A 15,454-nucleotide genomic window follows, 5' to 3' on the forward strand; every position below is an offset into this window, starting at 1 on the left:
ATGTTCTATGCAAAATGCAAGTGTCTTTGTTGCTCGATGTTGCTATGGCACAGAGAAGTACTGAACGATGTATACTTGTTTTCAGTGACACGTCTGATACGGCTACACACTGGTGTCGCTAGTTAAGAAATTCCCTATACAATTTGATACGGTCGCCGGAACCCGGTGCCTGGGGGCATAACTGGGCCACCCTGTCATTGGAGGACACAAATAGAGTGTCCAGTGGGCCTCGGAAGTAGTGATGACCGTTAAGTCGTGACACGGATTTCGAATGCTGGATGCTCTCTCGCGTCCCGTCTTCATTCTTACGCTTCTGTTGAAACCGAAATGAGACATTTCCCCCGAAAAGTGACAGACAGACAACACTTGCTCACTGCGCTGTGCAGGGGACATGGGCATATCAAGGGCCAAGAACTGAAGTCTGTAAGTATTTGCGCAGCCACTGTTTGAATTGGACTCTCGGATTCTGGAAAGACAGGATACCAAACTACCGACTGGACGTAACCTCGAAGCCTGTGAGGAAAAGAGAAGAGAAAGTATTGGGGCGATGGGGGGGGGAGAAATTTTCCCTGCTTTGATTGTTCACGGGCAGTGTCCGCTAGTCCTTCTGGTAGAGGTACCTTTGAGAATTGGTAAAGCTTTAGGGAGTCAAGCCTTAAATTCATTTAAATGATATTTAAAATCTTAGTACGTACCTCACAGGAAACATTACGTCTCCATAACAAAGCCCAACCGGTTAATGCTGTTTAGGGAAACAGTCGCTGTTTATTGAGAGAACCATACGGAACACACAGATACACTGTGTGAGCAGAATGCAGAGTTCTGAATGTCAGAACAGGTGGTACATATAATTACTACTGTGTTTCACAGGGTTGAAGTACAGCATGTGAGACTGCTCACACGAAGCTCTGGGCTCGCATTTCGGTACGAGGTCACGTGCTCAACTGCTAGGGTGCAATGATCACGTGACGCACGTGAAACGTCAACGTTTAACATTGACGTGAGCCTCCTTACGAGGAACAACGTCACGCCTGAGGTATGACTGTGTCAGAACACGTGTTCCACTGGCTCCACGTCTGACTCATGTGCTGACTTCTCTTGCGATGCGATGATTTGATGTTCCCCGTCACATTGTGGTCTTCTGGGTTGTACGTGGTACCAACGCTTACGAAGAACATGCTGCAGCCATCTTACATCATACGTACGTTCTTCAGGAACCAGACCACACGGTGTCACAACCAAGAATAACACATCATGAATCTTCAAAGCCGGGAATACCTCACATCTTACATGGTGTTCCCCGACCAACAGAGGCTTCTGCGCTTGCTCTGTACAGTAGACATTCTATATATATTTCCAGTTCAAAACCAAGGTCGTTTACATTTAAACACAGATATATGTTCACTGCCCCGTAACGCCGTGCATATTAATAGGATGGAATCTGCCACTTGCGGCCGCGACTACATGGCGACGTTGTCTGTAACTCAGGCGATGCAGTGACGAATGGCAGGACGACAGGTGAATAATGAATTATGGGGAGCAGAGCTATATCTCATGCATTTTAACCTCAGCACCAGGTGGAGCCTGTCGGTTTCACGCCTCGCGTGGCTTTACCCTCCAGGACGGATGAGCCCTGAGACAGTCTAGACGTGTTAAAAACGAAAAAAAAAAGGTTCTTGTTTCTGATGGGAATCGAACCTCGATTCCTTGATTATCCAGCACACACCCTAGTGGCTATACAGGCTGGGCTATCTCGGTTCAATATATAAAAATAAAACTTTACTGTTCCCTACTGCGGACCTAACAGAGAACACCCAAATATGTTATGAAATGTACTCTTACCAATGAGGAGCCGGGACAACGCAGTCGGTATAGAGACTGGCTAAGGGATGGATGACTGAGGGGTCGGAGTTCCGAGTCTCTGCAGGGTCAAGAATTTTCTCTTTTCCACGTGGTCCACACCGGCCATGGGGCCCACCCAGATTCCTATACAATGAGTACCACGGGCTATGTCTCCGGGGGTAAAGCGACCGGGACGTGAAGCTGACCACTCACCTCCAACTCGTGCCGAGGTCAAGAAAAATGGATCTATACTCCACTCCCCCATACGTCTTCATGAAGTAGTGCTTATTTAGTTAAGCGGAGTAACAACTTTGCCTTTACCCTACTCTTACCAATCTGTACGGTAGCCACGGCTGTCTAAGCGATGTGTAAGTGTTGCGGTAGAGTTTTGGGATACGATTGAAATCCTCATTTAAATATTTTCTTTTTAATTTTGAGAGTGAGTTTTAATTTGTTTACGAAACATTTCCAGACCATACAAACCCGAATTCCTGGAAAGTCTGCCCGGATCAGCAGTCCAGACCAGCAAATTATGACGTCATCTGTGGGCAACTGTAATCACTTGCTTTCTGTACGTCCATTCACACTGACGACATGACCTCCAGAACAAGGAAGCGCGTAAGTGGAAACACAAACGGAGGACAGCGAACAGACTCTCAGTTCGGTTCTTGCAAGGCTTGTCGCACTGGGGTTCCCCTCATTCGGCAAGTCTCAATCACACAATGTAGCTTCTCAGATACGACTCTCACGTAGTCTGCAACAAAGTTACCGACGTTTCGGAGGAAATTACTGCGTCCATCTTCAGGATCGAAGAGTAAGACCCTATCAAGTTGGAATGTCTCCTTATTTTTGGTGGGCGGTTCCTGGACGTAACTGCTCGCTGGGGCCAAACTCACTTGCCAGGACACCAAACGCTGTCAACTACCCCGCCTCTGCAACACTGGGCGCCAGTCGCTGTGGCAAGCAGGACACTCATGCCCGTGTCCACAGTGACTAATTTCTGTGCAATTCAAATTACCGCCCTAGACGCATTTTGAACCTTACCGAGACAGACATTGCCGGGCCCAACGAATGTGTGCGTTCATATCCTGTCCCGCTCTGTTTTGCTCTTCCTCCACGGACGTCAGTTTCTGTACGGACAGATGAATTGAAAATGATTTGGAAGGAAGCGATCGTTGCCTAATCCAGGTACCACCTCGGCATTTGTCTGATGTGACTGAGGAAAACCAGTAAAATCTCAATGAGGATATCGCGCGTTCCAGTCTGGAGTCGAACCGGGCGCCTCAAGAACATGACTGTACCACTGTGACGTCAGGTCCACCTCGCTAAATGCGAGAGACGCCGAGAAGAGTGACCACGTCACGTGTCAGGACTGCTCAGACATGCAGACTGTCCTCTGGGTTGTGATACCGTGCAGTCTGGCCATGGTTAGAACCGCAGTATGAACATTGCGTCTGTTGCGTGACAGCTGACAGCAATTTTGCGGGTGCCCACAATGTAAACACAACGAACTACCGCCAGTGGGTTCCGGGAAATACCGGGCAACGCGTTGCCCTGTTGAGGAAACAGAGTTAGTGTTTACATTTCTACGTTATTCCGTGGGGCGTCCCATGTTACAGCAATGGAGTTGCGTCCTGGGAACTTTCGTTTCAATTACCTCATCTGTTAGCTAACTAACTGATGTAACTAGCTCTCCTCCTGAAGAAGAATCCTCCCCTAAAAGCTGACTGTTAGTCAGCTTGTCGTGAAATTTCCCGCTTTTCAAGAAATTTTGTGGTCATTACCGAGATTACAAGATACCGCCAATGGACCCTATCAGTACCTGAATCCAGTCACAACCTTCGCGCAGTATTTGTTCAAGGTCCATTTTAATATTATCTTACCATCCACATCTAAGATTCTAAATTGATCTCTTCCCTTCAGGTTTTCAGAACAAAATGTTTACAGTTTCGTCTCCAGACGTGAAGCCAGAAGAACAGATTAGAAAATAACTTTAATATTTGATATTGATATTTGGCAAATTTCCTTTAGATTTAAAATTTTGATTTATTTCCAAAAAAAAAAATCAGGAAACATGGCATATGGGTGGTTTGAGCTCCCTCGTGCCTCCACGTCGCCATGTGTCTGTGTATTCAGGGTACAGTTCAGCAAGCCTTACAGAATACGCGCCGTAGCTCAAGCAGTCAGTCGCTGGCTTCCCACCGCGGCGGCCCGGGTTTGATCCCGGGCCTGGCGCTGGGGCAGGTTTTCTTCGAGTACTTCGGTTTCCCCTGCCAATTTTCATTCCACCAATTGCTCCACAATCACTCTCACCTATCATCTGGGGCTGCTAGAATAGGCCTGAAGTGGCCGCAGTACGAGGGACTTGGTCCCACCCCACTAGCAATAAAAAAAAGCCTTACAGAATGGATAGCATTCCGTACGTGGCGGTACTGCGCTACAATGTGGCCTCAATACCGCTCCCTGTCCGTCGCTATCATCTGGCGGTTGTACTGCTTCGCTGCCGGCATTCAGACTGACTGATAAATTGGAAAGGATATGGAAGGAAACGGTGGTGCCCTCGCCGAGATTTGACAGGGAGACTGAGGAAAACAACGCAAAACTTCAGTCAGGACTGAAGGTCCAACCTGCTTGGACTCACATTTGTGATGACGTACCCACCCGTGTTCGTGTCTTCTGCTTGCATTGATGTCTCCAAACGCAACCGCTTGGGCCTGAGGAGAGGAGTCGACGGACAGCGCCGTGAAGGCCAACGACAAGGAGATTGACGTGGGGGTAACGTTTCGACGGCGGTGGGTTGTGACGATATGTAGTTCGGAGAGAACGCGACGATTCGGAGAAAAATATCGTCCCCATCTTCAGAGAAGAAGAGTGAACCAAGCCACTACTTTTCATTAATGACGTAAAGTACACAGTGAGGACCTTCCTTCAACATTCATCGCCCCATTGTTGGTGTGTTTTAATAAATGAATTTTTGGCATGGTCAGTGTATGGTGCAAAAAACAAATCCACACAAAACTGTAACAGGCATAAGTGAAGAAGTCAAGAGAAATAGATGGGACCTTCTAATATCTGGGCATTGTAGTAGGCTCCATTTCGGAATTCCCGGGTCGGAACTACTAATCATCTGTACAGAATATACCAACGCGGGTTTTCTATACAGATCAGAAATGCTAACGACCTATGTCAACTCTATGACTGTTTATTGCGTCAGTAACGACGTCATAATGAGAGACACCCACACGGCTGAAATTCCGAGGTTACATAAATGTTAATTCACAGATCGCTTCCTTCAGGCGAACATCCTGAAAACTGGACATGGCCGGGCGGATGTCTGCTTAACAGTAAGATGACGAAGCATCGCTTTTACCCAGAATCGCCATTGAGAGCTCCTCACGGAGAGATTAAGTGGCAACAGATCTCTGAAAACTGGAAAGATAATGGGGCCACTGTCAGATTTAACAGGGATAACAGTCGCGAATTATCCCGGAAGGATGTTTTTATTTTCCTTTTCGTAATCACAGTCCTTGAAAACCGATCGAGCCCAATTTTCAGAACGGCGGGTTCATTTACGTCATGCATGATTGTGACGTCAACAGCAGTCAGAAATGCGAACAAATGACGATCTGCACATTACCAAGCAAATGCCACTCACCGACAAATGCACTTTGTATTTTTCTCACTCACCCCTGAGATATCAACTGTGCTCCGTCTGGCGGCGTGGATATTCCACGGACACACACACACACAAACACACACACTAGTAGAGCCCTTACATCAAGATGTAATGCAGAGATAAGTGGAGAGAAATGAGAGAAAAATTTTAATTGGGAAATCTGAAGATAAGAAATGACATGGTCAGATGGAACGTGTAGAAGGGAGGCTGACGTTAAAATGAAGCTCAAAGAAGAAGTAGGGTACGAACATGTGAATTAGACTCAGCTGACTCATAACACCGCAGTGAATTCCTGTGAATGCAAGAGAATTTCCTGAACATCTAGTCGACTATCAGGTTCTCAAGCTGGGCCCCAGAGCCCGCGTCAACTCGATAATGATAATACAACTTTCACTTCCAATGTGTATTGACCCCGGATACGCACACACAGCAGCCGCTCTGCTGTTCGAACAACCTGCTCGACTCAGTCGTCGAAACCAGATAGCCTCGACCCCACATTCCGTGGGAGTCGGTCTTGAATTTGAAATCCCTACACTCTATATTTATCCAGTCGTATTTTCAACCTAAAGATGTGGGAACAATAAGTTTGTTTAGGATGAGAGGCCAGAAAGCCAGCAGAAGAAATGCTTTCCTCCTGTTCGTAGTGGTCCAACAGCCTACATGACGCATCCATGTGTGCAAGAGTCACATTCGCCACGTCTGTTCGTATGTAAGGAAACGGGCACCAGTTTCTCATTGAGTTTCGTATCAGGGAGGTCAGCAGAATTCCTTACAAAATAACGCTGTGAATAACGGACACGCCACACGGAGATCCAAGCGCGTTTCTGCGCCCGTTTTGATGGCGACTCGCCAAATGTTTATCGGAGAGAAATATGTTTCGAACTATAGTTGCAGAGGAAAGTGAAACTTGACTTTTACTGACAGTGCGCATTTCCAGTAATCTTACGGGAGAAAATTATATACAAGCCACCCAACGCGTGCTCCAAATCTTGCGCTGTACCTTAGTCTCCAATCTCGCTAACTTTTGTCCAGATATAGGCCACTCTGGCGGAAAGCACTCGAACTACCTTCCAGTTATTTTAGAGACGGAATACAAATTTAATATTAAATTACAATTCACAAAACAGCATAAACTAAACACGACGTATCGCCAATCCTGAAACAGGAAATTGGTGCCCGGGAAATCACTGGCAAAGAACAAACACTAGAAACATCAAATAATGAAACATGATACTCTTATGAGTGGCAGTCTTAAGACTAATGCACCTGTTCATTTGATTATCAAGGCTATTTCCTTATTAGATGAAGACCCAAATGGCTGCCGCGTGACTAAGATACTTGTGTCTTGACTAAACAACACTACGAAATTATACTGCGCCTAAAACATCTCTGCAGGTGCGCGGTCATCATCATTGATCATCATCATCATCAGAGAATGAGAGATCATTATGCCGTCATTAGAAAGTCACTGCACCCCACTCTCGACATATAAAGGCGGAGGTCACGTTGAACGCACGCACCCTCAGAGGGATTTCGAACGCCGTGCGTCGCAGTGCCCTCACATAGCGCCCTAAAATTACAAATATGTTATTGTAGCGTCATGTTGTGCGATCTTGAGGTATGCAGATTCACTGTTGGCTGCACTGCTCACCCCTTACATTGGCAAGTGTTTACAGTGGGTACATTTTCTGTTGTTGCTTTCGTGTATTGGTATGTGGTAGCATTACACAAAGCGGCAACATAAAACATACCCAGTTTAAAGATGGGTCCCGAAGTGTGGGGTCAGCAGAGCAGCCAATTCTGAAGTTACTTCATGCGTTTTGTTTTGTGCTCATCATAACAGAACAGCTGCATCTCCATGATAGTTGTCACGTGACAAGAAGATGTTGTTTTTATTAATGCGGGAATGGATATTACAGTGTCCTGAGATATGACGTCGTTCATTTTGGTGCAAAGACACCAAAGTCTCGGAGGATCCAGAGGCCTCCAATCTCAAGATAGATCAACGACGGGAACCGGAGTTTCGGAAGAACCTGCTGTCATCATAGTCAGTATTGAAGGACGACACTTGCACAGTAGAGTTGCAGAGGTTCACAGGCTCTCCCGAAAGTTTTGTACCTATTTATCAAATTACATGACGTCAACATTTCGGAACACCGTAATCCTGATCTCGCGATGAGAAGCTGACATCCCATACAAGGCAGCTCTGCGCAGTTTAAGTTGCATTTCGATATGAGAGATCTCTGCATGAAGTTAGTCGGCCATTTTGGCTTTCAGCCGCAGTCAAGATCACGAAGCCTTACGTAAGGCAACTGATGGACATCTCCATGTGTCTCACGTACCGTCTCGTGCACCCGTGGGCTGCCGAAATACTGTTTCTCGTCGCGGCTGCCCGGGTTTGATTCCAGGTAAAGCCACGTGCGACTTGTGGTACACACAGTGGCAGGTTTCCTCGGAGTACTTCGCTTTCCCTTGCCAATTCTCATTCCACCAACTGCTCCTCATTCGTTAACCATCCAACGCTATGCAGTGTCGATACTCACAGCGTCGTTAAACAAAGCCGCGCAGCTGCTAGAATATCGCCAAAACTTCGTGGAGACGTCCGTGGAATTCTACGGCACTGCATGGCGTCAGTCTCAGATCACAAGGCTTCATAGTCTCACAGCTATGAGAACCTCAATGTTCTGACTTTGTGCGGGCCACACGATACAACGGCACTGAGCGGAGCCATCTGGTGGCCACGCCTGTACTCATGGGTTTCAACGTATTGAAATGCAGAACAAATTACACACGTCTTGCAGTAACTACGCCACGCACGGTCAACTCTACTTCGTAAAGCTGAGACCCGACGGAGGTCGGAGGTCAGGCGATAATGCTGATTGCAGGTTCTAGGGGCAACGACTCGAAACGGGAACGTTCCACGTTCATTTAACATAAGTTTCAGTGAGTCACTCCCCTTTGTCCTGCCGTATTACGCAAACCATTCCTGCGCACACTCGAACAGCGCGTTTAGTGGCTTTACATGGAAACCAGCCAGGTTAGGGCTGCAGATGTCCTCCTAGCGTGTTCATTTCCCATTATACTTTATAATGCGTATATTGTCCCTCTGAACCCGAGAGGGAGACGGGGGGTAGCGACAGAGACTACATTTAAGGGAGTAAAAACCACTTTCATTTCCCTGCCGTTTTGAAAATTCCTGATCAGTGACCGCTCGTCCTTCTGGTAATTTTGAGAAAGGGTGAAGCTCCAGAAGGTGAACGGCCCTTCTCATGAGCAGAGCTGAGAGGTTGAGCCTATGCAAGGAATTCATTTCGATATGAACGTTGGAAGGGCAACATTAGAGTGAAATGTTTATTTAACATCGAGAGGACTGATACATAGTGAGAGAGAGAGAGAGAGAGAAGTGGTAGTGGTAGTGAGACATACNAGGGCTATATTAAGGCGAAATTTTGATGTTAACAATGGGAGGGCTGCATGTGAGGCATGCAGTGAGAAAACTGATTTTCATCTAAATAATATATATAAATCGGTTCGTACCTCACAGGAAACACTCCGTCTCGCTACAAAGCCCAGCCGGTTTATTGTGAGAACATATGGAACCCACAGATACACTGTGTGACATAATGCAGGCTTCTCTATTGTAACGCCCTGTATTTATTTAGGGTGTTGTCGAACGTTTCGAAGGAACATATCACTTCCATCTTCAGGATTGAAGAGTAAGACAAGCAAGAAAGTAGCTAAGCTTGCCGCCTGCTTCTGCATATTTTTTCACTGGCTTGCTGTTCGACCCTGAAGATTGAGGGGATATGATCCTCTCCCTACACGCGTCACAGTTGCCGATGTGAGAACAGCAGATCTGAATGTTAATGCAGGTGGCGCGTACAGTTATCAATACGCTTTAAAGAGTTCAAACTTCTTTCATTGCTCCAACAGTTAACCAGAACTTTCCATCGAAACAAGATGGCGTATTGTTGTGCTGTGAGACTGAGCGATTTGACCGGTTCCAGAACGTATTGGTTCTCACTTCGACATAACATGCCAGTTTCTCCGTAAATGGGATTACTGGCTGCAAGATGTTACGTGACTTTATGGCTCAAATCGTGGGCCCCAAAAGAAGAAACAAGAGGTGCTTGTTTGTTCCCTCCTTGTTTAAATGCTTATGCAAATTGTGAAACGTGCCGCAACATTCTCAACAAGTTCTCCAGATTCGAGTTTAAAACTTCCGGATGACGCGCCCCCGAGTCACATGACAGAAACCATCACAGCGTTTCGTATTGTAAGAAGAAGATTTGTATAGGCGGGAGCCGGGATAGCTCAGGAGGTACAGTGAATACGCTATGGGCTGGGCGATCGAAGAGACGTGATTCCATTCTCAACAGAGACAAGAAATATTTCTCTTGTCCACAGCGTCAGGCCGACACAGCCTCCTATGCAATGCTGACTGGGAGTAAAACGGCCGGGGCGTAAAGCTAATCGCTCACCTATAATTAGCACCCAGGCTAAGAATGTGTGGACCTGTAACTCCGCTCACCCCTACGTCTCCGTGGAGTGGCGTTGAATTAATTAAGTAGAGAGACAAATTTAGCTTTATGGTTTGTATAAGTGACTTCCGGTGGGTAATCCTAAAGTCTTGACCATTTGACATCTGAAATGTGGTTGTGCGCGAGGCTTCAAAGGGTTAACGTCCGATTTGTGATGAGAACGTTGAAGTGCCTGGCTGTCCCATATATGACAAGTGCCAACAATTCTCGCGTAGGCGCGTACAACAGGCGTGGCGCCGCGTCCGATGTCAGTCTACTTCCAGACACTTAACAGTCCAACAATTCGAGCCGCCTAATGTCACCCCCAGCGCTGTGTGGAGAACCAGCGTCGATTTAGAAGTTTCGTCTTTCTGCGAAGAATGTATTCTGTCTTTGTGGGTTAGTGATGACGACACTGCTTGCATCTCGGACAGATAGACTACAGGTGAATGAGACACTGCATAGGATTTGGAAGGCGCGGTAGTGACCTATCCCAATATTTGATTTGACGGACTGCAGTCGAGACTCGCTAACCTGCCCATGCTGCTCGGTGTGTTTCCGGCTATACAAGGCCAGCGGACACTACCCAGTATAGTGGACAAATTATCCAGGCTGGCCTATGCGTACCGACTGCGTTTAATTCCCAGATAGAGCGTCACAGATGCGCGCAGTGGCCATGTTTACAATTGGTAGCATGCAACAAACGTGTAATACAGAGATCTGAAGTATGTGGATCATCCATCTTCACACCAAACTTCACGCTTCAGCAGGTGTTGCTACCAATCCGAGGGCTTCGTGAACACACGCCTTCCCAAAGCTCACCGGCTTACTGACTTACATAGTTATCAGGCCGCGCCATAGCTCAAGCGGTTAGTCGCTGGCTTCCCACCGCGGCGGCCCGGGTTTGATCCCGGGTCTGATCAAGTGGGATTTGTGGTGGACAAAGTGACGCTGGGGCAGGTTTCTCCGAGTACTTCGGTTTCCCCTGCCAATCTTCATTCCACTAATTGCTCCACAATCTCACTCACCTATCATCTGGGGCTGGTACAATAGGCCAGAAGTGGCCGCAGTACAAGGGACTTAGTCCCACACCACTAGCAATAAAGAAAACATAGTTATCATCTACTAGTAAATAATACTTGGAAATAGAGTCCTTCTAGTTGCGACACCGCACAGTGTAGATGGCTACCAACGTTTCGGATGAAACTGCTGCCTCCATCTTCAAGGTACATATTCTGATGATGGAGTACCCTGAATTCGGAAGTAGCAGGTTTGCCTGAAACCTTATTTCCAACCTACCGAACTACATGGTGTCACAACCCTGAAGACAATATGAACCTTCGTCACCTGCATCAAAACTACAAACCTTGTACATCAATATCCACTGTTACAAATCAAATGCTGACCAAGTCCCTCTGAAACTGGACATTAACCCAAGCCAAAAAATCGTATCCCTTTCTTTAATATCAATATCACTACTATCCTCTCATCTACATCTAGGTCTCCAAAGCGATCCCTCGCTTTGTTATATTCTGTCCGCGCATGCTACATGTCCCACCCATTACACTTAACGTTAGAGAACTCACATGGTGCCCTTGGCCACGGTCATGTTCAGGTTGCTCAACACGTGGTTCGGGTTGCGTTTCGAGCCGTACTGCTTGAACGCGTGGCGGACGCACACCGCCTGTTGGCGTCGGGTCCATAGCGACGACTGTTGACTCTGCAGGTTCCGGGGTGACGCCAACACGTCGGGAGAGGGCGTCGTCTCGGGGCGGTCAGGCGTGGCGTTGGCTTCCCTGCAACACATCGAGCACAGCACTTCAGTTCACATGAGGGTATGCTCTGGATTCATCTGGCTCGGGTTAGAGACAAATGATACGGCGTTGAGAACATGTTAATAGACCTTAGGCATTACACAAAAGGCGGGGTATTCAGCAACTGAGCGACCATCAGCTTTTAAAGGAGAACTCTGCCTCACGAAGTAGGCCTGTTGTTCCAATGTTTCAAGGCATACCCAGCAGCTAACAGCTCCTTCAGCCACGCAATTAAGTCTTTGAAGGCTGAAGTCAAAGCCAAACTTATCTTACGACCGATAGTCAGTTGGCCAGTCTATCTTGGTTTCAAACCCCCATCTGGGACCCAAGGCCAGATTCTTGTTACTGTCAGACAGTCGCCTGTTTTTGATGAGGGTGGCCATCTCTGACGAGAGGATCTACCGTTCACAATTACTGCTGGCCCTCGCCGGCGTAGTCATTCTCAGATCCGTGTCCCGCGGGACTCATGGCCATATTTTATTGTCTCACATTCGAGACTCCCCCAACCTGGAGGGCCAGGTCCCCGTATTTATATCCCCCAGGAACAGGGTGGCCCAGCTATACACCGTGGCACCTCCTGCGACTCGCTGGGCTACTGTGGAGGTATTCGAACCCGCCTCCACATTGGCAGGTTCTCGACCACTGACTCTGATGGATGAAGTTCGTGTCAACAAAATATACAGAAATACAGTCCGTATCTCACAGGAAACACATTACATCTCCATAACAAAGCCCAGCCGGTTAATGCTGTTTAGGGAAACAGTCGCTGTTTATTGTGAGAACCATACGGAACATATAAACAGACTGTTAATGTAAAGTGTGTAAAGTTAAATCAGATGATAAATATTGCGACAGGTAGGCCCGTTGCTAGGCAACGACCGCGAAACAAACTAAACAAAGGCGTAACTAGGTAACGGTCCGTAAACAGCAACAGAGTAACGACGTTTTCTTTGCCGAAATGTTATAAGCAGGACAAGTTAGAAGTCTGAGTTTGTTAGAGGACAGCTGCGGTTCAGTCCTTGTGAGCCGTTGAGACGCTGGTGGCTGAGGCCGGTGACAGTTCGGGAACACAAAGGAAGGGCAAAATCTGCCGTTGGAAGCCGTTACAAAGCAGTGGCCAGTGAAGACGTGACTGTGGACACTAGTGTGTGTAATAGTGAACAGTAAAGTGTAGACACGCGCTATATCAATCAGTCCAATAAATCCGGTCATCAATCCAAACCCCGTCTATAGTCACTTAACCAAGTGGTACCTACAGTTACCACTATATTTTAAAGATAAACTAAAAGGATATATATACTGCATACATAGACCCATGTGTATTGGTACTGTTTGCACTGAATAAGTCACCTGTCCACTGCAACTAACTACAAAGCTTAGCATATCGTGTAACTAACGTTGTCAGCATCGCAAGCACTGCGCTGCCTGGTATAACCTTTAAGCATATCATGTCTTGATTACATTCTGCATGAAACGCAACGTCCGCCCTGTTTCACAGGAAACGCGGCCCCACAATCGAAGCAGATTGGACAATGCGACGCAATTTATTCTTTCCCGTGTCCCGACAGCAAATTTGGGCCATCTTCTGTCATCTGCCGCGCCAGTGATGAGCTCGCGGCACGCTACAAATCACCCACCTTGACGTCACTCCCAGTAAAGCACAAAGAACGTCACGTTAGAGCGGACGGCAGTCTTGGAGATGCGCATGCATGGAGGCCACCAATTCCAACCACGGGTTTTCCCTCTGTCCTGCCAGCCACCGCGGCCGTGCCATAGCTCAGGAGGCTACGCGTCGGCTTTCCATCTCGGCGGCCGGGGTTCGACCCCAGGTCATGTGGACAAAGTGACACTGCGCGGGAATTGGTTCGAGTACTTCTGCTTCCCATCCCAATTCTCAATCCACCAACCGCTCCACATTCACTAACCATCGTATCATTTAGCCTCGATACTGACAGCCTCGTTAAATTAACGAACATACTAAAAACAAGTGAAACACGAAGAGCTTATATTTATACCTGTTTTTTTTTTTTCAGAGGGGCAGATAAAATCGAAGCATAATAGGAATACCACAACGTATGTCCGCTTCTCTCATCTGAACCATATACCGGATGAATACAATTCCGGTTCGTGTCGACAAAACAATGTCACCTCTTCCGACGAACGCCAAACAAGAGATCAAGCCCCTTCGTGACACTCCTCCAGAACTTAGTATTCCACAGGCGCCTTTCATGTTAGTGCCACTACAGCTCACCACAGACTTGCAAGTTTTCAACTCTTTGAAGCAAGCGTTCAGCTGAATATATAAATCTCAGTCCGTACCTCACAGGAAACACATTGCGTCTCCGCTACAAAGCCCAACCGGTTAATGCTGTTTAGGGAAACAGACGCTGTTTACTGTGAGAACCATACAGAACACATAGATACACTGTGTGGGCAGAATACATAATAGCAATTCAGTCCGCACCTCACAGGAAACACATCACGTCTCCGCTACAAAGCCCAACCGGTTCATGCTGTTTAGGGAAACAGTCGCTGTTTACTGTGAGAACCATACGGAACACACAGATACACTGTGTGGGCAGAATGCAGAGCAATTCAGTCCGTACCTCACAGGAAACACTACGTCTCCATAACAAAGCCCAACCGGTTAATGCTGTTTAGGGAAACAGTCGCTGTTTATTGTGAGAACCATATGGAGGAGTTTCTTTAGTGTCAAATCAGGCGGTACATATAGTTGCCCTGTTTGTGTGCATCAAGACCACGCCGTAAGTAAGTCCGGTAATTCATCGTGTATTACCGACATGTCGAAGGACACAACCCCCTTATTGAGCGACACAAGGCGACGACGGTGCTTAGCGCCTTTTTTCGTTACTCGGTACCTGCCTTGCATGACAAAGACGCAGGATGCGCGCTTGTACCGAGTGGCCAAACGCAACAAATTGTCTGACGTAATGTTAATAATCGGTTGCGTAAATACGTACTTGGAATGGACAATTTCGCAAGGAACTCGATAAGCTCAACACTGCAGCCAACGAATTCTGGCAGCTGCAGGCCTTATACTGATACAACTACCGGCCCGCTCATGCATAACTGCTCAAACACACTCAAAGTTTCACACCGTGACTGCTCCGTACAGTAGAATTTGTTGTCATCCATCCATCCGTCAATAGATTTTAATTATCGCTATCAAGCCGAAATCTAAATATAAGATTCGTAAGGACGCCATATTGTTGTTAGATTCTACAAAAATTGTCTTTAACAGAATCTGCGTATGCTTCGAAGCTCTATAAGTCACAAACTTTAAGGGTTCTATATTAATTGGCACTAGTCTTGAACCCTTCCAAGAATTTAGCACGGCTGCTAAGTAGCAACAATGGGGAGGGGGGGCTTCTAGTGGCTATATATTCACGGACACCCAGCGGCTGGTAGACACGTGTCACATGTGGAATGACAGACACAATGAGATTCTCCCGCCACTGATTAAGAAAGTTCTATCTTCGGACATATGACGCCCTCCAGCCTGGTAAACATGTGCCAGTGATTCGAAGGTACGTCCTGTCTCCATCTTCAGGGTACCGACCTACGAAATGCTAGGCGTCACA

The 15,454-nt window shown here is 47.1% G+C and overlaps 1 protein-coding gene across 4 annotated transcripts in view; it reads right to left on the minus strand.

The window, feature by feature from the left end:
* LOC111873504 (ABC transporter G family member 20) overlaps positions 1-15,454 on the minus strand; it is a 108,392-nt gene that overhangs the window by 24,444 nt on the left and 68,494 nt on the right. For all 4 annotated transcript variants that reach the window (XM_023868275.2, XM_023868274.2, XM_023868276.2 and 1 more), the window contains one exon: positions 11,625-11,834. In XM_023868275.2, coding sequence (XP_023724043.1) covers positions 11,625-11,834 — 210 coding nt within the window. The remainder of the gene's footprint in view (positions 1-11,624; positions 11,835-15,454) is intronic.

The sequence above is a fragment of the Cryptotermes secundus genome, unplaced genomic scaffold, assembly GCF_002891405.2.
Source record: "Cryptotermes secundus unplaced genomic scaffold, Csec_1.0 scaffold395, whole genome shotgun sequence".
In the NCBI taxonomy this organism is placed as follows: Eukaryota; Metazoa; Arthropoda; class Insecta; order Blattodea; family Kalotermitidae; genus Cryptotermes; species Cryptotermes secundus.